Source organism: Vanellus vanellus (genome assembly GCF_965231255.1).
Source record: "Vanellus vanellus genome assembly, chromosome: 2".
In the NCBI taxonomy this organism is placed as follows: Eukaryota; Metazoa; Chordata; class Aves; order Charadriiformes; family Charadriidae; genus Vanellus; species Vanellus vanellus.
Window position 1 is genome coordinate 43,135,089 of NC_138906.1, and position 26,323 is coordinate 43,161,411.

Genomic DNA, 26,323 nt, shown 5'->3' on the forward strand with positions numbered 1-26,323 from the left:
GAATTGTCAGTAACAAGGGAAGAGAAAGGGTGAAGGCTCGAGAGGTGGGGGATCAGGTGGGCTTCCAGAATGGAGAGGAGAGAGAATTGGGAGAAGAGCGGAAGAAATTCAACAGATAACTGGTGCTGCTGGCGCTGTCTGTATCCATTCCAAAGCCAAAGACACACAGCAGTGGCTCATGGGGCTGTGATGCCAATGCTTTTCAATGGCACTACTTTTGCTTTTTGTTGAACGGGGCTGGGCTGGGTGCGCAGGTGGGTCTGCGTCACCTGGTGATGTCAGCATCAGCATAGCTCATGCGGATTTACCGCTTCCCAGATTGAGATTATCCAGCAACCACTTTGCCAGCACAACCCCACTGCTGGTCTCGTGGCTGTCCCCAAGCACGGGGACAGCCCCGAGCTGTGGGACAGACCAAAGCAACACTTCTGCTTAGGCCCCGTTTCAGTATTGGCACCATGTTCAAAACGGAGAGTAGAGGTATGTGCTGGGTTTCTTTTAATGAGGCTCCGTATGAGCTTCTCAAGAGATGTAGCTCACTGAAAGCTGAATCTGCAATCTTCTGGTTTGTTACATCCATCCTCTTCCCTCGCCAGCTGTGCTCTTAAATTATTTTGCCAATCTTCCAATACTTTTGTATCCGCTTTGCCCTCTGGGCAAGTGGCTTCCCAGAAGCATTCACGGAGGGCAGCTGGAGGCAGGATCTGCTCCAGCGTAACTGTTAGATGTGCAAGAAATGGGATTGCAGGAAACAGTGTTGTATGTCTTATAAATGGAGATAATGGTGAGCTTCTCTCTTCAGAGGGAAATAGTGAAGTCAAGGCTCCGTGTAATAAAAGGAAAGGAAGCGAGTTAAGTGTATCCCTCTTCTTTCTGCTGTCACATGTTATTGAAGATAGTTGAGAGGGTCTGCACCTTCCATGGACTGCAACTAAGGCAGGGGAAGCCTAGTTCTGATGTGTGTTTCTGTGAGCTAAGGCAATTCAGATTAAATAATGCAGTAATAAGAATGAATTGCCATAGGAAATGCCATGGAAAGTGAGTTCATGGGCAAAGTTAGTATAACATCCTGGTCCTGCTCTATTCTGCCCTGCTATAAAGGATGAGGATAAAAATGAATTTAAACTCACCCAGTCCAGAAGAATCTTTCCATCTCTTTCTGAGTCCTGAGGAATGGGAAGTCCTCCCAGCCATCTCGCTTTCCTGTTTTCTTTGGCCTGACCGCTTCCCCACACACAGCATTAGCATGTCGGAACTAGAAGTCAATTTAAGTTACAATTCCTTTTCTTACTTCTTTGGTTTGTGCTACAGGCTTGCCTTTCTTTTATGTTAAAGAGTACAGTTACACTTTAAAAGTGGATACCTGCAAGATTCAAAGTCCAAGAATGGAAGGGAGGACATTGAACTAGTCCTCATTTCCCACATCACCAGGAACACACAATGAGGTTATGCTACCTCCAGTTATAGACGCTGGGGAAGCATGTGATCCCTCCTCAAGAAATATAAGTTAGATTAGAAAACAATACCATTGTTTTGACTAATTTATTCCATGTGAATACTTGATAGACCTTCTGTATTTTCACTTTTTTTGAGTTATTCTCTGGAAATTGAGTAAATTTGTATGCAAACTGGTAAAACTAAAAATCAGCTGTACTTTCATAACTGCTCCAGATAGGTTTTCATCTGGTATGTCTCATAGATGCTGTAGTTTTCATACAACTCTCCTAATACATCATTTTAAATTTAGTATTTTAGGATATTGTAACTGCAGGGGAAGCTTGGTGTTTATAATGCGTTGTACCGGACAAGCAGTTTTTAGCAGCACTGCTTTCAAGTGGCTGCCTGCCTAAAACATGTTGAGGGAATAAAAAAGACTCAGCACGTTAAGCATATTTAAAGCGAAATGAATCCAGTTATAGCAGCATTTAAAGTATTTTGCTACTAAGTGTAACTGATGTGCATACATTTCACCTGCAAGTATGTATGTGGGAAGCAGTGCAGAAGTAAAGTGTATAAGGAGGGGCAAAGGAGAGTGAAATACAAGAGAGAGCACGTTACACGTTTTGACTCCTTTGACCTGAATTTCATGCACCCATACTGATGTCATTCTGGAAGAGGAAGAAGGCTGGCTCCTTGTCCACCCACCCCAGCTCTTCCAGCGAGCAAAGTCTCCCCAGCGGGTAAACCAGGCAATATTCTGTGCAGTGTCTCGTCAGCTATAGGGGAATAATGACAGCAAGGAGCTAGCTCTTGACGAGCCATTGATAACATCAGGTCTCCAGGGCCTTTGTGCTCAGCTGCACCTCCTCAGTCCTAGTTACAAGTTCCACCTGGGAGGAAACGCTGGAGCCTTGGGAGTGCCAGCTCCGGAGTCACACCACGTGCTTCTCGCTGGGCTCCTCAATTGGCCTCATCCTGCAGGTTCGTTAGGGTTTTGGCATCAGGGCTCAAACTGGGAGGCTGCACTGATGGTGTGACAGCAGACCTGTCCTTCTCCTCACCATCTTATCCTTGTAGTTGGGCCAGTTCCACCTAGAGCTGCCGCAGCTGTCACTATTTGTCCCCTGAAGCTGGCTGATGGAGCAGGAGGTTAGTAGCGGGCGGCACGTGGAAGCTCTGGCCCTGGGTCAGTCGAGTTCAAGGCAGATTTAGTCTGCCCTTTGCTGAGTGGGTGCACATCTGAATCTGCCCTTCCAAAGATAACAGAACTTCAGACACTGAGATGTTTGGTTTGCTTTCTTTGAGATCCGTGGTTTGGTTGCCAGTGACATTAATAGAGCTGGAATATAAATCATACTGAATGTAAAACATTTGGGCTTCAGTGTGCCGGGCAGATATCCATGTAGAGAGAAGGGCAATTAAATCCTCTTGCATTATAAACCTTATAGAATAAGGCTCTGGCTGAGGTCTTGCACATATGGGAATTTTCTCTGGTGAAGCCTGATGAGTCTTCGTTCTGGTTGCCAATAATGTGGATAAATAAAGGCTTAACAATTAGGAAAGAAGGAAAACAAAGATAATACACCTGTCAAACATTTTGTATTATTAATGTGCAAGTGAAAAAACGTTATGCTTGTGCGTGCTGTTGCCCTTAATAGCAGCTGTTGCCTCTGCACGTGGATCGGTATTTCACATCGGTTGAACAGCCTTGCTGCCAGCAAGCACTCCAACAGGCGACGTCGATAACGGCAGTCTTCCCACACGCCATACAATTCAAGCTATTCTTCAAATTAATAATAATACTTAATAAAGCTTCATCTCTCATTTGCAAAGAAAACCTTCAATTAATGTTAATCAGCATCCTCAGAATGTGATCAGGCTGGGCTTGTAGCTGGACGTGCCGAAACAGTTCAACTGGCAGATGGAGCGTTTTCCAACTATTCTAATTAACGACTGTTCATTTCAAATGTTAATGCAATTAAATAAATGGCAAAACAAATAAAAATACTATACATTATGAAAATGCCACTATCAGAGAGAGAGTTCTGATCAAAGTGAGCCTCGCTTAAACCCAGAAAGGGCCCAACCGTCCCCTCCTGGCTAAATAAGGTCTAATAAAGACGGGGCTTGCTTTTGTTCTTTGCTGTTTCCAACCACTTCTCTGGGATCCACATTTATATCACTTCCGTTTTAACTTGCTGGCATCAACTGAGTCATTGCTTCTCCAATTATTAGAACATTTTTCTGCAGAAAATGGAAAAAGATTTCCTTCACGTATTACGGGCTTTTTTTTGGGTGTAAGATTTAGACTGGCCCTGCTTCTTGCCTTTTCTATTTGAACTAATTGCCTGATTTTTATTTTTTTTTTTTTAAGGGTTTTACTTTCTGTGGACCTTGTGTACCATAGCACTGATGTAGTCCCACGTTCGTTTGGGCTTATAAAGAGTTCAATTAGCCCCTTAATGCCTAGTTCAGTCACAATTAAACCTTCCCTGTTGACTCGGGATTGGTCTTTCTAAAGGTAGTGGAGGTGTTTTTAATTATTCATTCTCTGGTTTGTTTCTTACAGCAGTCTCAGCTGTGCTTTATTATTCAAAGGTTAATGCAAACCGAGAACTGGGTAAATTAAATTTGTTTGGCAGCTAGCAACCTGGTGTATTATAGACACTGTGAAATCTGGATGGCAACACTTCTGCTATTGTGACACTTAAAAAGCCAGATTTTATCTTTAAAACAATGGCTAGTTTTGTTACTGTGGCTGATAGAAAATGAATGTTCCATAATGTTACAGTCTCTGTAACCCATTTTTGTTAAGAAAGCGCATAGTTTAGAAAGCCAAGAAGCATTAGCAGCTATTATAGAAAACTGATGTAGGTACCATGACTAATGAAGTACACCGCGCAGTACTAAGTCATGCAGTTGTATGCAGGGAATCATGCGGTCAGAAGTTTTAATGAAGGGAGCCCAAGGAATTTCAGGTGAAAGAGGGTTTTATTAACTTTCAGTGAACAAAATGAATAGTTGAGCAGTGAACAAGACATGATGTCGTATAATAATTGTATGCCTTGGGTACATTGTGAGGCATGGAGCATAGCCAAGAGCTTTCATCTGTTCTACACGCAGGGTTATTTCACAAACCCCTGCGTGCTGTGGAAATCTTTATTGCAAACATAACAAGAATTGTTTCACAAGAAATGCCTCAAGACAATACCGTGTCACTTATTTGAAATATCTACCAGCGCTGACTTCCTCTGAAAAATATTAATCAGATATCTGGAAGTCACCATCCCAATTGATCCTAATTAAAATTCAGGTCCTGTATCAGTGACTGGTATCAGGAGGCTGTGAACCGAAAAGAAGTCTTCATGTTCCTTAAGAGGCCACCCCAAGTATAATACGTATTTCTATGGACAAGTATTATGTCGTATGAAAGGAGGCTGTGTTGGCTTTTGGAAGAGTCATGCCCAAGAACTTTTATTCATTCTTACTTTGATTTTGTCAGGAATTGACCATGTGGACGAGAGATTTTTCTTGGTTGACATACAGGATTATGTTCTGTACATTTTAAATATTGTTTCAGTGCTGTGTTTTTAAACGAGGACTTTGAATTAACATAATCCGACAGTTTAGCCCACTTCCTGTTTATAATTTTTTTAAGATAGGGTAAGGATTGCAGAGAAAAGCAGCCTTCTGTACTAGTGGCTGGAGACCTTAGGTTAGTAACTTAGAAAGTGCGGCTGCAAGGTCATTTGTACCCTGCTCAGTCTTTAGTACAGTCTGTGCTGTATAATAATGTGTGCAATTACACTGCTACTGACTGATGAGGTAGGTGGATGAGGAGGTAGGTGAAAAGAGGATGGCTTGTGAGGCAAGACAGTGACAAGACATCTGAGCGAAGTCTCTGTATCCCCGCACTGTAAATACCTCGCATCTGCCCGCTAAAATATTTGAGATAAGACAGTTGGGAATTTTTCTGTGCTTATTTGAATAATTTATAATGTGATTTTAATACTTCTTCCTGGCTGAATATATCACTTCACTGACAGAGCTTAGGACACTGGTTACATGTTTTATCCAGGACTAACTTAATGAATGTGATACACAATTTTAACTTGCGGTATTATTGCGAAACCAGCGGTACTGCTAGTAGAGTATAACTGATGCAGTATATTTTTGATTGTCTGTGGTTATTATGTTTTGGTTTTTTTTCTATTTTAGTGCTGGACCCAAAGGAGACAACATTTATGAATGGAGGTCAACTATACTGGGGCCTCCAGGGTCTGTATATGAAGGTGGAGTTTTCTTCCTTGACATTACCTTTTCACCGGACTATCCTTTTAAACCACCTAAGGTTAGTAGGAGGATATTGAAAGTCTGATAGGAGTCCTTTCCTTGTGATATTTTTTAATGTGTGTGTTGGTATATCTTTGAAGGATGAAATATAAAACTTTCAAGGCAATAATGAATATTTAAACTGAGTATTTTGATGGAAAGAATTTAAATAACTGCCTAAAATTTGCCTGCATGTTGCCAGTATAGCTGGATGGATATGGATTTATTTAGCACATGGTTGCATAATTTCCAGTAGTTATTTGTTTGATTTGGATTTGTTTCTAATATGAAAGCATTTATATTTGAGTCACACCCTTTATAAGCAGATGAAGATACTTAATCTTTCCTATTGACCCATATCATTCACCAGGGGTCTGTGGCAGTCTCACAAAAATATGCACCTTTTACACTACCCCATATAAATTACTTCCCCAGATGCAAGATGATGCACTATTGTTCATGAAGTTGTAAGTAATTGCTTTACATGAATTTTCTGGAAGAATACGGAAATACAGCAGCAAAGGCAAGAAGCTGGAGTTAAAGACAGAGATTTACAGAATTCCTTATGGATTCGTGTTCTAAGGCTGTCAATAATGACGCTAACCACAAACGTAGAACTGTACCAATAACATGAGAACTGTACCAATAACATGAAGGTGGCCGGTCATTACCATGATCAAGCAGGCTCAGAGTGCCATATAGGAAAAATCTAGTGGTTATGAAGGCTGGAAAAAAAGAAATGGGATGAAATGCACTAGTGCAGAGTGTCCTTGATAATCGGTAGTTATAACTGCTGAGGGAGGGTGTCAAAATGGGGCTTTATTGGGTGATCACAGGACTATTACAAACCGCCCGTCTAATGCATCTATGAAAAAGGCAAATACACTCTTAAGATGTATCCTCTGGCGTTGCCCTTAGAGGTAAGGAGTTACCAGTGTCATACACAAGACACTTGTAAGACCTTATCCGGAAGACTGAGTGCAATTCTTAACACCCACATTCACTAATAGGAACAGAAACCAGCAAGATTTACCCCCCAGGACTGTTAATAGAATCAAATACATTGATGTGCTTGTCTTTTATGAAACATAGTGAAAAGGGGTGAATTGTTCACCTTGCCAGTGTGGAGAGCGAGGCTCTGGAACAGCTTCCCGGAAGGAGCTACGGGAGAAAAAATACTTACCTTCTTTTTGACGCATTTGTGAAAGGGTTGGTGTACCACGTTGGTCTATAATAGAAGGGTATTGCATTAAAAGAGAGTAGCCGATTCCTATTTGATTACCGTGAGTACACTATTGAAAGGGAAGTGTTTATAAACAGAATTTTAATGCCACGGCAGCAATGTTTATAGTAGTTAACACTGATATTATCAGGAAAAAATTTAAAAAACAATGAGAGATGTGAATTCAAAGTGCGTGTCATTCTGTAAATTGGACTTTCCCAGCCAGTGACCTGAAGATGGGTCAGTATAGCAGTATTAGAGATGGTCTAACTTTGTTTCCCGCTTTTATTGTGCCAGTTTAGGGAAGCTTTGAGGCCACTGACAGGTCTTACAGGGGTTGTACACCTTGCTGACTGCACATTTGTGGATTTAGATAACTGTGATGGCATGGTGACGAAAGAATTTGAAACTTTACAACTTCTCCTTCAGTTAGTTAAAGCTTTGGGCACACTGAGCTCGGGTGATGCTCTGTTATTCCTGCCTCCCTCCCAGCCCAGGCCAGTCCAGTCCAGACTTCTTAATTGCTATAGGAGGTCCGTCTCAACAGGCTCCTTTTGTTTTCTTCTTTGCTGGCCTTAGTCTGTTTGTAGTAGTTGTAATGCAAGTGTTACATTCAGTCCCCCAGCAAATCAAAATTATATTATTTAGGGGATATTGGTGTATCCACTGCATGGATTTATTGAGTATAAAATGGAGCTTGAAATTCTCTCAGAGATCCAAACCTAATATGTGAAGAGCTTGACCTGAAAGACAAGTTGGAGGGATATCTTTTTGTCATTCTCTCTGTTGAATCTGTTGAGTCTTGAGGCAATATATGCCATAGGCGTACTTTTGAAATAGAAAGTGAAAGTCCAGTTTGCTGTTTCACCACGAGGTAAAGACTTTTTCAATCCACACGTAGTTGTGTTTGGTGACTGTATTCTTTTGAGACATCAGTAATGCAGTTGTGCATTGCTTATTAATGAAATATCAAGCAAATAGGTGGTTCTTGCCCTGCTTTGTAATAGATTTTTTTGTCCGCCTTTATCTTGATGCCAATTGTCGTTGTAAGAAATGTGTGCATTGAAATCATATGAAAATATACTGCTTGGTAAAGGATGAGAGAGTTGATGATGCCATATTGTGTTACTAAAAGGCCAGTATTTATGATGAGGGAAACTATGATCTGTAAGAAAGTAATGAGTACGTGTGCGCAGGGGACTAATGTCAGCTATAACTAATATTGCGCTAGCATATTTTGTACACATGGATTCTTATTCCATTCACTTCAGCCACTGTTATAAACGACCCTTATTTTCAGTCCTGCTGTAGGATCTCTCAACCTGTTGCTATTTCATTACACCTATTTTCCAGACCCTATGAAACTAATTCATAGGTAAAATAGTTTGGGAAATCCCTTGAATAAAGCAATGTGGGAAGATGACTGCTTGTCATAAGGTAGCTGCTGCCAGTCAGTATTGTTGGGAAATGATGGTTAAATATGTTCTCCATACGCTTATTTCTAGCAAAAGAAAGGTAGTGAGTATGTGGAATGTAACACAGCCTCACAGGACAGTGCTATCTGTATCACTGGGTGTTGGCATCTCTTCTACTTCACCACAAGATTAGTGATATTTGGTGCTGTTCTCAAAATCATGGGTCCTAGGGTTATGGGAACAGATCATCTTAGATTTTTTTTCTTAGTCTCACTCCTTATGGCTCCATCATCTTAAAAAATCTAGAGATAAAGTGCAAGACTGTGGAATGTACTGAGAAAGACATAAAATGTATTCCTGGGTGTTGGCAAGATTACCTTCCTGTAAGTACATAGCAGAAAGGGTCTAATTCACATTTTTCACTATGATTGAATTCATACATTCCTCCTGAGATTTCTGTGGGCCATTTTCATCTCTCTTTTACTATGAAGTAAAAGGAAACATTTAAATGAGTACTGTCAAAATTGATCTTCCAAAAATGTGACCACAAAAGACCTGGGAAGGAACAGAAACTGCATTTCCCAGATGCAATTACTTGACCCAGCCTGAGGTTCCAAAGGCAAATGCCCATGTCGCATAACATAGTGACTGTTAAAGAGCCTAATCCAAAGTGTATTAAAATCTGCATAACGATTTCCAATATCCCTTTTCCTTATCTGTTCTCAGATGTTGTGCACTCTGTCGTCCTGCATGTGCATGTTGCACATGGATGTTGGGAAGGGTAAAATAATTTTTAAAATAAGAAAAATATATTGGGAGTGGATTCTGGATAAACATCTTTTATTTTTATCATTAAAATTAAAATACTTTTGTGGTATAACCATTGTTTGGTTTGTATTATACAAATTTCTTAGTGTTTTCTAAAGGATCCAGATTCCTTCTATAAACACTGTTGATGCCTATTCTGATCATTTGGCAACCTGCTGCATAGTGGAAAACATTAATTAAAATCAAATTAAACATCTGAAAGCACGTGCACTTGAAGAAAAGATGTTTGGCCTATATTTGGGGGATTTTTAACAAATACATAAAGTAATTTTCATTTGTTCTTCTAGATAGTTAACCTGCTTTCCCACCTTATCTTTATCACATAAAAGAAACTGAATCACTCATTCATTCAGATTTTGCTTAAACAAAGAAAAACTATCTGTCCAAATCTTTCATTTTTATGTCTTTCTTCAGTTTTTACACCTCTGTAGCCTTCAACATCACATCCTTTTAAGATTGTAAAGTTTTGTCTCTATTCTTTATATCCTCTAATTATACTGTGTGGTCCAGTTCACGTTCCTAGTTTTGTATAGCCAAGCATCACTGCCATCAGGTTTCCTTGCCCGTCTGCACCAACCAGTTTTTCCCGTACAGGTCCATACAGTTTTATTATTGTCAGTCCTTACCTGTCATTGTCTCTCTAAAGTTAGCCCATAAGCATAATATCAATTTAAGTTATTCTTCACCAAAATAGAAAATACCATGTGGTATCTCAGAGTATAATTTGCTCTCACGATATTCATTTTTTTCCCCTTTGAAGTCAGTCTATTTCAGTCTTTCAACTTTGCCTCATGCCTTGAAACTGGACTCCAGATTTTCCAAGCCAGAGGTCACTGACCCTTTCAGCTTTGCTTTCCTTTTAAATCAATGGCATTTTGCTTCACTCACAACTGCAGCACACTCATGCAGAGGAGGGAGTTGTTCTTCCCCCAAAAGTTTATCTATGTGTGACTGATGCAACCTGAATAGGAGTGACGGAGGGCCATCCCAGCCTAACTCCGATTTATCTCTACAACCAGAGAACACGATTTTTAGAACAGCTCATCTGAGAACTGACAAATTAGCTTTGGCTTTCTGGGAGGCTCTAATCAATTAAAAATATTTCCTCGCCTCCACTGTGAGGAAGCTTCTGTAGCACTGCGGAAATTAGCTGAGCACCCAGTTGGCTGAGTCAGCAAGAAAGCAGGCAGCCTGCAGAATCGCCATTCTCTCTTCAGCTGCATCCTAAGTATCACGTCGGTTTTATGAGATGCCAGGCGGGAGGCAGGTATGGAACAGACAAAGCGGAGCATATTTGTGGACGCAATCTCACCATCTGCTAAAGGCCAGATGCTGCTGAGGTTTCAGTGTTGGGCACAAGGTGAGGTTTCACGTCACCCCCGAAATACAGCATCTCCCTTGTAGTGCAGTGGGCTGAAGAGAAAAGAGAAAGCTGTGCCCTGTTCAGAGCAGCCACTTAAAGAAATGAATAAAACTACATAGATGGCCTGCCAAGGAAATAACCTTACATTTCTCCAGTGCCTTAGTGACCCCTCAACCTTTTTTAGAAATACCTTTGAGATTTCTTTTTCCTGCTAACTATCTTCCTTTCATCCTTAATGGATTCAGACAGTTCACCCCTTGGCTTTAACAAAGGAAAACTCTCTCTTGCGCTGTCTCTTTGGTATATTGAATGGGATGTATAGCTACGCATGGGTAGATGTCTCTTGTGTGCGGTTGTGTGTCTATCTGTGGGTGCATGTGTGTAGATATATAGACCTGTATATGAATAGGGTTTATCATATCTTTCCATCAGCCTGATCTGAGAGAAAGAATTTCAGCTAAATTACTGTCCTTGGTCCACATAAGGAATCAGTGAATTCCCCAAGTATTCAAACTTTCGATCTGAGATCCTTTAAAGTTTAGCCATCACAACAAATTAACACTGAATCATTACGTACACTATAGTTAATGATGGAAGTGCGGTAATTTCATTATCCTGTGTACTGTCCCTCTGGAGCAGGAAGCCTTGACAAATCGGGAAGCCATACCAGGGTCTTTCATACAGGTGTTTGTAGAAAAATGAACACTCTTCAAGAGAACTCTCCCCCCAGGAATTGTGACTGCAGTGTTGTCTGCATTGTCATCAAGAATAATCTTTATTAATAACTTCTACTCTCATATTTGACTGCGTTCAGTCTATTACAGTGTCAATTCAATTTAGCTGTAGCTGATACAATATGGATATATCTATCATTATCCTAGTACTCTGCTAGCTTTATTTTTGAATTTGAGTGATTTATAAAATCTCTTAATCCCAACTCTACAATTAATCTTGCTGGGGACTTTAATCTCAGCTGACTGAAAAATGGTTCACAGGACTTGAAAGCTGCAATATGCTAAATCACCTCTAAATCAAAATTAAAATAACAGAAAACTCCATTTCCTCCATGTAAATCTCCCATGTCTATCAACTGACTGAAAAATTGTTCTCAGCATTTGAAATCTTAGCTGTTTTAAATCAACTGCAGTCAGTCTTTTTCCTTTGTAAATTTACACACGTGTAAATATAACGCACAGTGTCTATAGAATCTGGTCTTAATGGCAATATTAAGCATCTCTTCAATTTTTTTATATGTATTTGTCATATAGCGCTAATCTGTATGCACTAAGTATCATTAGGTGGAATCCTTCTCCTGTGGCACAAACTTGCTACCTATTGCATAAATTCAGCCTCATGTACGAGGGGCAGTTCTTTCTGTTCTTGGCTTTTACTCTACGTTTTCATACTTGTTTTATGTGATTGGCTATTAAGAACTTTTATCTGCAGTGTAATAGAAGAACAGTGTTTGCAAGAGTAGTGAGAAAAAATAAGCATTCCTTGGTATTACTAACCTCAGTTGTTAAAATGTACCTTACAAGGCAGACCCACACTTTAACTTGCATATATCACTATTAACACAATTTACATTTGAAGCTCTCAAACTCAAAATAACCTGAAATACAGCCTGTTTGACCATGGCTGTTTATGATCTCTGCAACCCTGGTGCAGGCAGGACTTCAATCTATCTTCTCTTGCTCCCCTCCCCCAAGATATTGCCATCATATGACCAGCCTTCAAATGCGATGGTCTTCTGTCGCTGTCATCCCTTACGTTCATTTGCCTCGTCATACTTCTCTCATAGCCGCTGTCACATCACATTAGCTCTCAGTGCCGTGCTGTGCTGCTCACAGCTTTTCTCAGCTGCCTCCTGCCCTCCCCATCCTCCTCCTCCTGATCGTCTGGGGGTCCCTCGCCTGGCGCGTTCCCACACCGCTGCCTCCCCGAGCCCCTTCGCTGTGCCTCCACGCTCCCTTCCTCTTCACCTGGCCTTGCTATTTACATCCTCTTGCTGAGAGCAGCCCGTGGATCCTTCACCCATGACAATAAATGGAGTTGGCAGGCTTTCCCAGCGAGCGAAGACTTCGGGAGGCTGCGGGCAGAAATCAGACGCGCAGGAGATTTTTAGAGGGAGAAATGGACAACCTACCACCAGCACACCGTTGGTCAGAGCTAGCAGTATCAGCCTGCTCCTCTCGGAGCGGCTGTTCCCAGGCACGCGAACTGCAGCGTGCGGTTCCCACGCTTGCATCGCCTGCAGTCAAACTCCGTTCGTTCCATAGGTCCCATATCTTCAGGTAATGCTGTACCTATAGGGCAGCGTGCAGCGGAACAGGGCTCAGTACAGGTCAAACCCAGGCGGCTTCTTAAGAAACTTTAATGTCTCTCAAAATGACAGAATCACAGACATGTGAAGTGGAGGACAGAGATGCAAGCAGAAATATGTCAGGCTGAGGAAAGAATCAATAACTACATTTTGTTGTGAATAAATGCAAAAGTCACTTTTGATAGGGCAATACCATGTAAATCTCTGAGATTTCCTTTGAATTCAGTTATCTGATAATTCTTCTAGTAATTGCCAAATTGAATTGCCATTTCTTCTAACGAATAGCCTTCTTTTCCAATCTGTTTTTAATATACTAATTTATATCAGTGGTTTGTATTGATTTGTTTAGTCTTGATGAAAATGTCCCTAGCCAACTAAACTCTTCCTGTTTTCCATCCCCAAAACTTAGGTGGTTCATCATTTCTTCCCATTTCCTATAAATACCCCATAAACTAAGCTCCCCAAAATGGCCTGTAGAGGCATCTTATGGGGAATATCTTCTGCCTCACAGCAGTGGTTGGCATACTGCTTGTCAAATATATTTTCAAAAGAGGACTTGTGATGTCTATTGGATGTTTCAGAACCTAAGTAATTCTGCCAGATCGCACACGCTTTATTACTGCATAAAATCCACACGTGATCTAAAAATACATCATATATCAATATGCTTTCTTGTCCTCTTTTACACACACACATATATATACAGATGTGAGAGAAAGAATTTTATGTACTTTATCACTGTAGAATAAGATCAGATAAACTGATTAGGACAGAAAACTATGGTCTTGAGGTCAATCTTCCTAGAACTTCTTATGTAGGGAGGACCTAAATCACATAATCACAGAATGGTTTGATTTGGAAGGGACCTTAAAGATCATCGAGTTCCAACCCCCCTAACACAGGCAGGGACATCTCCCACTAGACCAGGTTACTCAAAGCCCCATCCAGCCTGGTCTGGATAATATTACATCAAATATTATCAAGGTCCCTTTTTAGTTTTTCTGCTATTAAATCTGTGTACAAAATTAGTGTGTTTATATAACGTAGACATTTAGTATTGCTGTGCTTAGTCAATATTTTTTTTCCCTGCAACAGTCTGTTCAATGAGACAGTGTGAGTAGTTACTCAGCTTCATAATTACCAGTAATATAATGAATAATTACTCATAATGCATACTGTTTCGTTTTCAGTAATAGTAAAGGTTAACTCATGTGGATGCTATTATATCCCTTTTAAATTGTTACCACTTTTGGCTAGCTATGTCTCACATGCATTTTGCCACAGAAACCCAAAGTAGTTTGCATATCAGACTTTTCTGTAGGTCAAGCAAAGTAGTTACAATTTATTATTTCCTGCTAATGCAGATGACATATATTTTCCTTTGATAAAATAGCTATTTTTTACCAACTAAAATTAGGTGTGAGCCGGTTTTTTAAGAACTGGCTGAAGTTCATTTCTTGGCGTATATTTAAATTGTGCTCTTTAATCGTGAGCATCGTGTGGTCAGCCATGTATTATGCACTTCATGTGATAATCTCTTAAATATCTCAACGATTGTTCGTGTGCATGCTACAAATCTGTAGTTACAAACCAGAGATGGATCAGCCTGCCTTAGAAAGGCAGCCTAGGTGCTGGGTATAGATAAAATGAAGTGCACTCTGTAAGAAATTTAAGGATGCTAATTAGCATGAAGGCTATTGCATGACCATTGTGTCACTCGGAGCTGTAGGTATTTTTCATTTAGGTTGTTTTATAGTATTTTTCTATTATGACTAAAGAGTGTAGGCCTGATCTTGTTTTTATTGTACCCTCTATTCGAGCAGACAAATCTATTGCTCATAAAGTCTGACAAACTGAGATGGGAACTGCTTACTCCCTCCTGAGGTCCATGAACATCATCATAAAGGGCATCATATTTTTTAATATATATATAACCTTTTCTGTATGCAGTACAACTTCTTCCACTTCAGGTAGTGCCACCGCAGTTTTATTAAAACAGAACTCCAGGGGAATATTTGAGGAAGACAGAAGTTTCATCTCAGGCAGGCATGCAGAATTGCACCCTCGGAAGAAATGAAAGAGCTTGAAAGGAACTTTCCAAAACTGCGGGAATGAGAGTCCTGGGATCTCAGCCCTGTTTCCAGTGTTGGCCAAGCAAAAGGGGGTTGGGTTTGTTTATTCTCCTGTTGACTCCTGGAACCTTTCACCTCTCAGTCACCAGACTTCAGTGGGAGGAACGAGGAACAGGAGGTGAGGGTTTGAACCCAGACGTACTGGAGAAAGCAATTCCTGAGTGCATGCTGTAACCCCTTGTGTGCTAATGTGCAAAAGTCGAGAATCGTTTCTTCCTTCTGATAAGTTTTTGAAGAGAATTATGACTGAATTCAGTGAAGTCTGAAAGTGCATGAGATGTGTTTATGGGACCAGCCCTCTCAGAACTGTGGTGCTTTTATGTGTCTGTCTCTGAATCTCCCAACAAAGGTTAAACATGTCACACACATAGATGCCAATGCCACAGTGGCTGCTTGGGTTTAGACCTAACATAGGAACATTCGGTGCAAAAAAGAGATAGAGAGTGATTGTAGGACTACATCATTCTGGAAAACTTGTGTTCAAAATCACTCTGAGATCCAGGAGTGATTTATCTTGCCTACAACCAGTTGCCTCCAATCACTCAACTGAAATCCGTCTTAATTCACTCCTCCCAGGTTTTTTAAACACACTTTTTGTAGTCCTAAAACTTATTCAGTGAAGACCCAGCCATAGCTTTCCATGTACTTCTTTTCTCTCCAATCATTTTTTCTCCCCCTTTTGAATAAATAACCTCATTTTCTCCTTAGAGACTATATAAAACATTTTTTTTATTTGTTTAATTGTGTTTTACAGTATTCAGAAAGGTTTGGCATTCAGCAGTAGATAAACAGATGAGTTTATTATTGTTTACTTCCAAAACTGACCAAATATAAATTCCTTATCGTTATCTTTCAAAAGCTTGCTTATAGTACTCTTACGTTTTTCAGAAGATAGTCACATTTTTCACTATTTCCTGTAATTTGCATTTTTCTGACCTGCACTTTTATTCAACAAAAGTGAGATACCTTCTTAAAACTGCAGAATCATAGAGAGTAAATCCATAGAGGACACTTATTGTTCAAAAAAAAAGATAAATTACTCCTCTACCATTCAATTGTCTGAGGATAACTTGTATACACCCACACACTCCCTTGAGCCCCTGCATGGGATTGTTTAGGTGTTTTCATTAGGGAATAAATAGAATTAGAATGCACTGTTTATAGGAACCATTTAAGTGGCATCAAAGGTAAAAATACGACCATAATAAAGAAAATGTAGTTCCCCTGGAATGGTATTACCACTTGGTTTCTCTCTATACATATAATAGGAACGACACTGCGTAACTTTAAAATGTGGGTATGCTATACACAACGTCCAGAAAGTTACAGGTCAGCATTTCCCACATTAGCTGCAATTTGAGGCAATACCTGGCTAAGGAAAGCAATATGTCATCCCAGTTGTACTCTGTGCTGCTTTGGGAGAAGAACACTGTTACCTGCCACCGTCAGTCCACAGCTCCCAGCGTATTAAGGCTGTCCTGAATACAGCTTCTTTTGAAATTCTGAAAACTTTGATATTTTGTCATTAAAATTTCTCTGTGTACTTAAGCAGGCATTTTAAAGTGCACTGGCATGTTTGGTGAGTCGGTGACATATTTGTCAGTGATAAGCAGCATGCCTTATCTTGTGAGTGGGTGCCTTCCTCAGTGTCACGGGTTTAAGATGTGCTCATAGTGAAAAAATGCTACATTTCAGGTCTAAGTATTTGCTAGAAGTAGCCTTCCGACTACAAATGGGTGTAGTCCCACATGCATTTATTCACCAGGTAGCCTCAGATGGCAGTGGAGGCTCTCCTATGAGGAGAGGCTGAAACAGTTGGGGCTGTTCAGCCTGGAGAAGAGAAGGCTCCGGGGAGATCTTATTGCGGCCTTCCAGTACCTAAAGGGGGCCTACAGGAGAGCTGGGGAAGGACTTTTTACTAGGGCATGTAGCGATAGGACGAGGGGGAATGGCTTTAAACTGGAAGAGGGCAGGTTCAGATTGAACATTAGGAAGAACTTTTTCACTTTGAGGGTGGTGAGGCACTGGAACAGGTTGCCCAGAGAGGTTGTTGAGGCCCCATCCCTGGAGGTGTTCAAGGCCAGGCTGGACGTGGCCTTGGGCAACCTGGTCTAGTGGGAGGTGTCCCTGTCTATAGCAGGGGGGTTGGAACTTGATGATCTTTAAGCTCCTTTCTAACCTAAACCATTCTATGATTCTTTGATGACAGTTTATGAAAGACAAGAACTACCTCCATTCATCCCAGTGACTCTCTGAATCCTACTGTTCCCAGTGTTCCTGCTTTAATGTTTCAAAAGCAACTGAGGCAGGGGAACGTGTGGCAACGTCTCTGTCCTCTCAGCTGATAGCAAAACAGTCACACGTTAAAATACAGGCTCAATTTGGTGGCCTTCTCTTAAGCAGGTTACAAGCTCAGGCTGACCTGTCTGTAAATAATTTAGAGGGTATAATTTAATCTGTGCAATGGATTCAATGTGTTTCCCCCACATTCAGTGAGACCACATGTATCTTATTACTTGGGGTGTTCAGGTATCACTGAATAAAGTCCTCAAATTTTTCATCATAGAAGCATAGGAAAGCACCTTTGTTCAGGAAAAATAATTAAGCAAAAACTTTATTCCGACAATGTACGGAGAAGTAAGCATACAATACTTAAATTTAGCAGGTGCTAAATTTTGCCTGAGTCATGGGACATCCTGCTAGGATCCTGATTCACTTATATCTCAAGTATAAGAGTGCCTGGAGTTAATCTATCTGGGGACTTCATGAACACTGACCTACAATTCACAGGATGCTCCTCCATACCAGCTCCCTTTGTGGGCACTTTTGACACGTAGTTTAAGGTAGTTTACCACTTTTGTGTATTTGTAACCTCCCTTGTTCAAAATAGCTACCCTTCGTAGACAAACACTTATTTTTATCACTAAATACTATTTTCTTGATCTTGCAGAAGACTTCCTGCACTCTAAATGCTGAATGTGCTTGGACTCCTAATGAGGGGGGAGAAAAAATAGATCATCTGGCTATAGTGTTGGGATGAATTGAGCTCATGGTGCCAGAAATATTTTGAATTCTCATAAAGGTCCCGGAAGTGAAGCACTTAGGCTGAAAAACAATAAGCAAAACCACAAATGTAGGGCGGAAAAAAGGAAAGAATCTACAAATACGTAGGGTATGGAGTGCCAAACTATTAAATTATCCTAGCAATTGGCAATACCGTTAGACGTAGATGCATTTAAAAACTGATGAACTTGCTTTGTTGACATCTTTGTTACAGAACTCACTCACTGGTGCATGACGCTGGGCCCAGAAGTGCTTTCCCAGATTTATGTGGAAAAGTACTTAAGAGAAAAAGTATTTCTTGTTGATTGTAGTGTTTTAATACCAGAAATCTACTACCTTTTCTTTCCATTATTTTGTCAAAGCTACTTGATTTAATCCAAAGGGGCAGAATTTTTCAGCATGTTAGAGAATGATTTTTTTTTAATAGAAGTAAACCAGATACCATGTTATTTCACTTGTATCCTCTCTTCTGCTTACTGTTAAGTGGCCTGATCTCAATCCCACTGGAATCACTGAGATTTCTGATTTTATTCAAAAATAGGAGCGTGCCTGTCATCAGTTTCCGTTACTCTCCAGAAGCAGGGTTAGCTGTGTGGTGAAGCAGGGGTAGGTGCCTCAGCGCTCCCAGTTATTCGCGCTGTCCAATTCTGGTGAAGAGCACAGCTTTCTTAAATTGGGGTGTGCTTTGCCCGCTGTTGTCTCCTGCCTAATCAGCCCCTCTGTTGGCAGGGTTATTGCTGATGAGGTAGACCACTGAAATTGTACTTCTGCACTTCGGATGTTATAAACATGTCATTAAAACCATCTGGTTTGGCTTGTCATTTGGGTAAAACTGATGAAGAAATTAGTCCTTGGTGGAGACCTCCAAGGGGTAGTTTTCTATATAGTTCCTTCTTACCCAGTAGCCTCAATATTAATTCCAAACTATGATGTGGACTTTCATAGCTAAATTTCTTTTATTTTAAAAGGCCTGTATTTTCAACTTGAAGCAGAAGCATATCATTCTAGGCTAAAAGAAGTTACCTCCTCCTTGGTTTGATACATATAGGATCACCTGGGAGGCAATATAAAATGGATACAGAAATCCTCAAAATCAACTACAAAAAAAAACCTCAAAAGGTGTTTGTAAGCAATTCTAGTGAGTCAGCTGTAACTTAAAATCTGGAAATAAAAGCATTTTGTTTGAGCAGCCTTGCTTAAAGATATTTCACTTTACTTTTTCCAGGAGCCACTGATGTGATGGCTCCACATTTTTTTTCCAGCTTAATCTATGGGGTCAAACGGCGAACAGATGAAGACAGCAGAAGAATCTGTCTTCTTCTGCCTCCCTTCAAAGCGTGAAGTAGCTGTGGGCCTGAATTATGAATGTTGTCCAGATCAGTGGCTGGAAGAGCTTTTTTTGGCCCCACACAAAAATAATGAGATCAGTGAGACCAAGGCAAGAGGAATCTCGGGAGATGTGTCCCCTTCTCAGCTTGCACAAACCAGTTCCACTGCTGGCCACAGGTGGAAGAGGAAGAATTTATTTTCTTTATTTTCTTATGAATATCCCGGTCGTGGCCAGTCTTTAACTGACAGTCGCAGAGTACTGCCATTTCAACCAGGAAAGCAGAGTGTTAGTTTGTGTAATTTTTTAATTGCTTAATAATCGTGTTATTATTGGCTTGAACACTGTTGTACTTAGACACACTGTCTTTTCTAGGTAACATTTCGGACAAGAATCTACCACTGTAATATTAACAGCCAAGGCGTCATCTGCCTGGACATTTTAAAAGACAACTGGAGCCCGGCGTTAACCATTTCTAAAGTTCTTCTCTCCATCTGCTCCCTCCTCACAGACTGCAACCCAGGTAAGACGAATTAACTTTCACATTCGCGTTCATTCACATTTCATATTTGTTCAGCTACCAGGATGTGGTCAGCGTGCTGTTTTACTACCTACTAAAAAAAGACAAAAATATAGATTTTAAAAGCCATTCATTTAAATTGATACATAGTATAGAAAGAAAGCACAATTTCAGGAGCTCAAGTGCATTTTTAGTACTTGAGAATAAAAATCTTTTCATTCCAAAAGTCTAATCAGTAGAAGATACCTTGTAGTAGGCACTAATTTGGATATTACGACCAGGATATTAGTACCAAGAAATATTAATGAGTTAATAAATATTGAAAAGGAAAGCTTTCATTTAAATACGCTGATAATGTGGTCTCTGAAAAGAATATTAATAGTACTGACAATGATAGATGTCTAACACAGACTCTACAAATAATGAAAATTAATTTAAATGAGGTTTATTCAATATCCTGGACAGCCGGTATGAGTATTCAAAGCAAGCTGTCATTCTTATTAACTAGCATAGCACTTAACCTCTTCCCTCAGCTCTTTTAGATTTGTTTTCTGCCATTGACCACTAGATCTGTAATTTCCACTTTCTCTTACCCTGTTTACCAATGACTGTCTCTGACTGTAGCCTTGGAAAATCGTAATATATAGAAATTAGGAAAGAATCGTTAAAGAAAAATCAAGTGATCTGTTTACACATTGTGAGGGTTGTTGCTGGTTTATTTTTTATTGTAGACTTCAATATTTTTTTTTGATTTGCCAGCTATTTTTTAAAACTTTAGGTTTCCTGTTTTTACAGTTTTCTCCCCAACAAAAGGGCTAAAAATTGCTTTGCAAAGGGCAGAATGTGCGATTTCTGTGTAATCAAGGGCTGAGTCAAAAGCTGTAACAGAAGACTGAATTATTTCCAAGCTCAAAGTAAGGTGAAAGTCGGCAAAAATGCAATTGGCTCTTTTTATTTTCATGTGGATTTGTTACTGTATATAGCGTTAAAACTTGTGGTGTTCCTTTCAGCTAAGCGCTAGAGTGGTAAAGGGGCCCTGTCTAACCATTTCAGGCACATTTATTTCAGGTGTGTTGGATGCTCTCTGCTTTCACCTCTGAAAGATTGACGTCTGCTAGTGTCTACCCCAAAATATGCAGAGGTGCCTGTAGGAGGACGGGCAGATGGATGACAGAAGTATAAAGAAAAGCAAATGAATATTTGCTTATGTGTCTTAGAGACTAAGTAAAGAGCTAGAAACACTGCAAAGCTGTGTTGGGATTGAGAAACTGGTGATCAGTACGTGTTCATTTGTGGTCACCTCTCTTTAGAGGGTTACAGTCAACTTGAAAGCTGGCCACTTTCCTGTAGTGATTTGAAATTTAGAAAAACCTCTGCCCTCTCAATCTTTTTCTTTCCTTTAGGCTATTTTACAGATGCTGTCAAACACCAGTTTTAGCTGACCAAGTGTGTAAGAGGACCACTGGAAACAGTTACCTATAATATATTATCATATGCAACAAGTTAGCATACTGAAAAGGGGAGGTTATTTTTCCCTTCAATTTCTTTCAGTTGGTAGCCATAAGCATTCTCTTGACCATAGGAAATAAAACAATTTTATGGCGTTTCATTTTCAAACCTTCTCTTTAATTACAAAGTAGTTTTAGATTTTGTTACTACTTCATGTTAAAATTTTCCTGTGATTTTTTGAGGAATTAATGCAATTTCTTAATTTGTATTGTGAGTTCCCCTCTTATGAGGCACTGATGGCAGGTAGCTGTAAACTGGGGAGTCATTTTTGCCTTCCTTTGAGATCGCCTGTTTCATGTTAGATACTTTTTTTATTAAAAAGTGAACTTTGAGTGTTAGTTATGTACAACAGGAGGCTTGCAAAAACTTACAAGTTCTTACTTTTCAACATATTGCCTAATATGCTACAGCTTGTTCTGGTTGTACTGCCTGTCCCGTTATTTTTTTATGACATTTTATCATTAACAAATGATTGGTTCCTTGCCATCCAGATTGAACGTGATGGATGGATGGATAGATAGATAGATAGATAGATAGATGATAGAGATATACATCACTGATATATACATCACTGATATATACATCACTGAGATACCTATCCCAGAGGTATATCACATATGTATGTACATATATAGATAGAGGAACATGCATATATGTATTTTCCTCTCTGTCAGCTGGGAGTAATTTTCTAATCCCTTGGTCCTCTCTTCATCTAACTAGTCTGCCCCTTTCTAAAGGCAGAAACCCAACAGGGGTCTCGATTTGATAAGCAACTTTGAACTCTTTGTTCACCATTCATCAGCCAGAAGCAGATCAGGTCAAATGGAAAAGCAACACTGAATCTCCCACAAACACAAACACTTGGGATGGGCGAGATTTCCACCCCCAGCCTCTCTGAAGGGAAAAATCAAGTATCAGTTACCCCCTAGTCTTACATTTATGCAAATCTTCATTAGAACAACAAATAGCACTAAGAATGGCAGCTAATTAACCCTCAGTCATACACAGTGATTAAACGGAGCTGGAGCACAGCTGCAGCTTCATTGGCAAGCGCTGCTATTCTTCTCCAGCAGGCTGAGCAAATGAAAAGAGGTATTTGCTCCTGCCGCTCCTGTCATTCACACAGTAATCTACAAAAGCCACGGAGAGAGTCTCTTTCCTCCCCGGTTATACATCACCGCCCTTTGTTCCCTATCACTCCAGGCAGGAGCGAGTTTGTCCTTTTTAAACAACTAATACAATCCTTTACTCATAAGCTGTCTCAGACCCTTCAGTCCTGATTATTATTAATTGTCTCTATTTTGCTTGGCACTATGAGCCAGTAAACTGTGTTAATGAAATGTCTGAATTTTGTAACAGCTGGCTGAGTTTTTTTTTGTGGGGGGAAGGGGTGCCCTAGGGTTTGTGTATGAGCGAACATGTGTGAATTATCTGGGAGTGCGAGAGAGCCAACTGGAATGGTATCAGAGAGATGGGAGAGATGATGGGATATGCTAGCATTCAATCTGGGGATTTGTATTTTTCCTTAAGGTGGTACTCTGGGGCACAGCACACAGCTTTTGCTACCAAGCAGGGCCCCAATCCTGTAAATATTTTGGCATGTGCATAAGCAACCCTACAAAATCTGATAGATACATTCATCTGCATGAAACCGAGTGTGTATGTGCTTGTATGCTCTGTGCTCGAGCACTGAAAATGTTTGCTTCCAGTGCTAGCTGCCAGGGCTCGCCTATGTGGGCAGTGCGTTATTTCAGAGTAACTCCATGTGTGGACACTCCCCTGTTTGAAAATACATCAAGTCAAGTCACAAAAAACTGTCTTACTTGGAGTATAAGTCAACTGTACTTTACGTATTCAAGCGGAGCCCGGGGAGTGTAAATTCCCACACTGCCTTCATCCGAAGGAGCTTTCAAGGGTGGATGGCCCCTGAGGTTTTGTATTTTTACTGAACTTCAAGTATGAAAACAAGTTAATTATTTTTATATTTAAAGAGCTGGTGATGCTTATCTGGGTTGAAATGCTTACTGTTCTCAGTTGGTCGTTGCCACCTCAGCCCTGCCAAAGGTTCTCGAGCCCCAGGAAAATTCTCATTTGCAAACGCTTCAGAGAAAATAAATTGAAACACAAATGAGACTCTGCTGTAACTTTTTTCTTCATGTGGCCTCCTTCTTCACATGTTCAAAGTCTGAACTTGGCTGGCCTGATTATCCCCAATGTCTGAACACTCTAAGGTCGAATCATGGCTGCTTAATAACACGTGGCTTCTTTAGTCTTGATTAGGCCCTGCCTCTTCAATTCTGGTGTCATCTTCTGCCTCCAGCTCCTTACCATTTTTCCCACACACAAGCTCTACAGCCAGTGGGGATTTTATCCCTCGATCATACCATTGATGTTCCTGAACTGAATGCTTCGGCGCTGCTCCTGCCCCTGTTGCCCGTGTTCACAAACTTGAACATAGGAAGTTCCATCTAAACATGAGGAAGGTCTTCTTTACTTTGAGGGTGGCAGAGCACTGGAACAGGTTGCCCAGAGAGGTGGTGGAGTCTCCAACTCTGGAGACATTCAAAACCCGCCTGGACGCCGTCCTGTGCAACCTGCTGTAGGTGACCCTGCTCTGGCAGGGGGTTGGACTAGATGATCTTCAGAGGTCCCTTCCAACCCTGACCATTCTGTGATTCTGTGTGGCAGGCTGTGCCCAGCTGCGAGTTCCTGCGGTAGGGATGTGCATGGTGGTGCTGGCGGAGGATAAGAGGGGCAGCCTGAGACAGGGGGCAGCCACAGCATTGCTTTCCCAGAAACGTGCCCAGTTAGGCTGAACACTTGGCTGGCTGCTATAACCAAAAAAAAAAAAAACTGCTGAGGGGCTCTACGAGAGCCTCGCTTGCTTTGCTCTTTAGAAACCACTGCCTGATTTCTAGCTTGAACTGACTCACGGGAATTTTATACCCACTTGTTTTTAAGCAAATATTATCCTATAGCTTAAGTGACCATTTTCCTGTTTTTCTTTCCCGATGTACTAATGAAGGACCATCCTCTTTCCTCCTGGTCTTTATTTGCTGCACACTAACCAGACCTGTGTCTATTGGCCTCCTTCCATGAGAGTGGCTTTCCGTTCCCCTGCTTGTCCTTGCAGCCCCCTCCTGCCCCTTCATCGCGCTGCAGTCATCCTTCCTCAACATGCCTGACTCGTGTGGAGTTCAGCGGGGCAGGAGGCATGGCTAGACAGACTAACCCGCTCATCATCCCCATCAACCGGGTTGAAATATTTACTGCTCCCCGCTGGATGTCCCTACCTCACTGGCAGACCTCTCAAAGGTTATTTCTTTCGTAGTCCTGTCATTTTCACTGTTTGTCTGCTTTCTAACCCGATTTAGTGAAATGATGGAGAAAGGAAAAGGGAGACAGGAAGAGGAAAAGGAGGAAAAGGAGGAAAAGAAGGAAAAGGAAAAGGGAGACAGGAAGAGGAAAAGGAGGAAAAGAAGGAAAAGGAAAAGGAAAAGGAAAAGGAAAAGGAAAAGGAAAAGGAAAAGGAAAAGGAAAAGGAGGAAAAGGAGGAAAAGGAGGAAAAAAAAAGGAGGAAAAGGAGGAAAAGGAAAAGAAGGAAAATAAGGAAAAGGGAAAGGAAAAGGAAAAGGAAAAGGAAAAGGAAAAGGAAAAGGAAAAGGAAAAGGAAAAGGAAAAGGAAAAGGAAAAAGGAAAAAGGAAGGAAGAGAGAGCAAAACAAAGAGAAAGCTTTTGCTAGAAAAGGTCATTAACATCTGGCAAAGGCAATGCACAAACAACTGACAGCAATACCCACTTCACCTGGGTTGGCACTGGCCAGGTGAGTTGGTCTGACTCTGCTCTCAGATACTTCAGTGGCATATTATATTCGCAGTGTAAAGTTGCTTGTCCCTTGTTATCCTTTAAGCCCACCAGAAAGCGTGAGAGAGTTTGTGCAGTGTTACATGTCAAGTTTGCTGTGAATGTAGTCTTGAGATTGAAGCATACGTATCCGCACAGTAAACGTACTTATAAGAGTAAATGAGTTGGACAGATACTGCTACATTACTTTGATGTGAGCCCCATCAATTTTTATAGAAGTTGCAGTTGCTCAGCACATCTGAAAAGTAGACTACTTACGATAAAAAACTTTGCAACGCATATTGTGGTTTTCAAATGTAATGTACCTCGGTTAGAAGTATATGTGCTGGTGTTATACAAGTACTGCCATGAATCATGAATTTACTAGACGGTTTCATACTTTGTTAACCCACATTAAGTAACGTGGCTGTGCATTTTAATAACTTACATTTATCTAAGCATAGATAAGCAAAGTCAAACAAGATTCTAAGATTATAGGGATCTTTACTTGTCTCACTAAGGGACACAAGACATGCTTTCAAGCTTTCTTTATATGAGTCATCCTTATGTTTTGCCTTTATCTTCCCCAGAAACTTCATTGTTTTCGTCACAGAGTAGGTATAACTGGCAATTTTGGATAACGTACTATTGTTGTTTTTCTCTTACAATTACAAGTTATCTGTGTGGTTTGGCATGATTTAGGTTTGCCTAAATTTTCTGCCAAAAAAATATTAACAACCTTACCTGCACCTGCACGAGGGTGCTGGTATTTAGGCAACTTTAGAGATGGGATGCAGTTATTATGATATCCTTTTTCCTTTTTCTTTTTTTTCCCCCCTTGTCATTTTCCTAAAGGTTTGTAAGGTTCTGTACTCTTACTGCTGAGAGTATAAATCCCAGTTCTGTCATCCTTTGCAGAAAAGGATTCAATAGTGGAATTTAATGCATATCTTTGATCCTCAATGGGATCTGAAACAGCGCTTTGGAACATCACTTTTCAACATAA

At 40.6% G+C, this 26,323-nt stretch overlaps 1 protein-coding gene across 1 annotated transcript in view; it reads left to right on the plus strand.

Moving 5' to 3' along the window:
• LOC309668840 (ubiquitin-conjugating enzyme E2 E2) overlaps positions 1–26,323 on the plus strand; it is a 216,916-nt gene that overhangs the window by 170,878 nt on the left and 19,715 nt on the right. The window contains exons 4-5 of the mRNA XM_082479364.1: positions 5,659–5,791; positions 19,821–19,968. Of these exons, the coding sequence (XP_082335490.1) occupies positions 5,659–5,791; positions 19,821–19,968 (281 nt within the window). The remainder of the gene's footprint in view (positions 1–5,658; positions 5,792–19,820; positions 19,969–26,323) is intronic.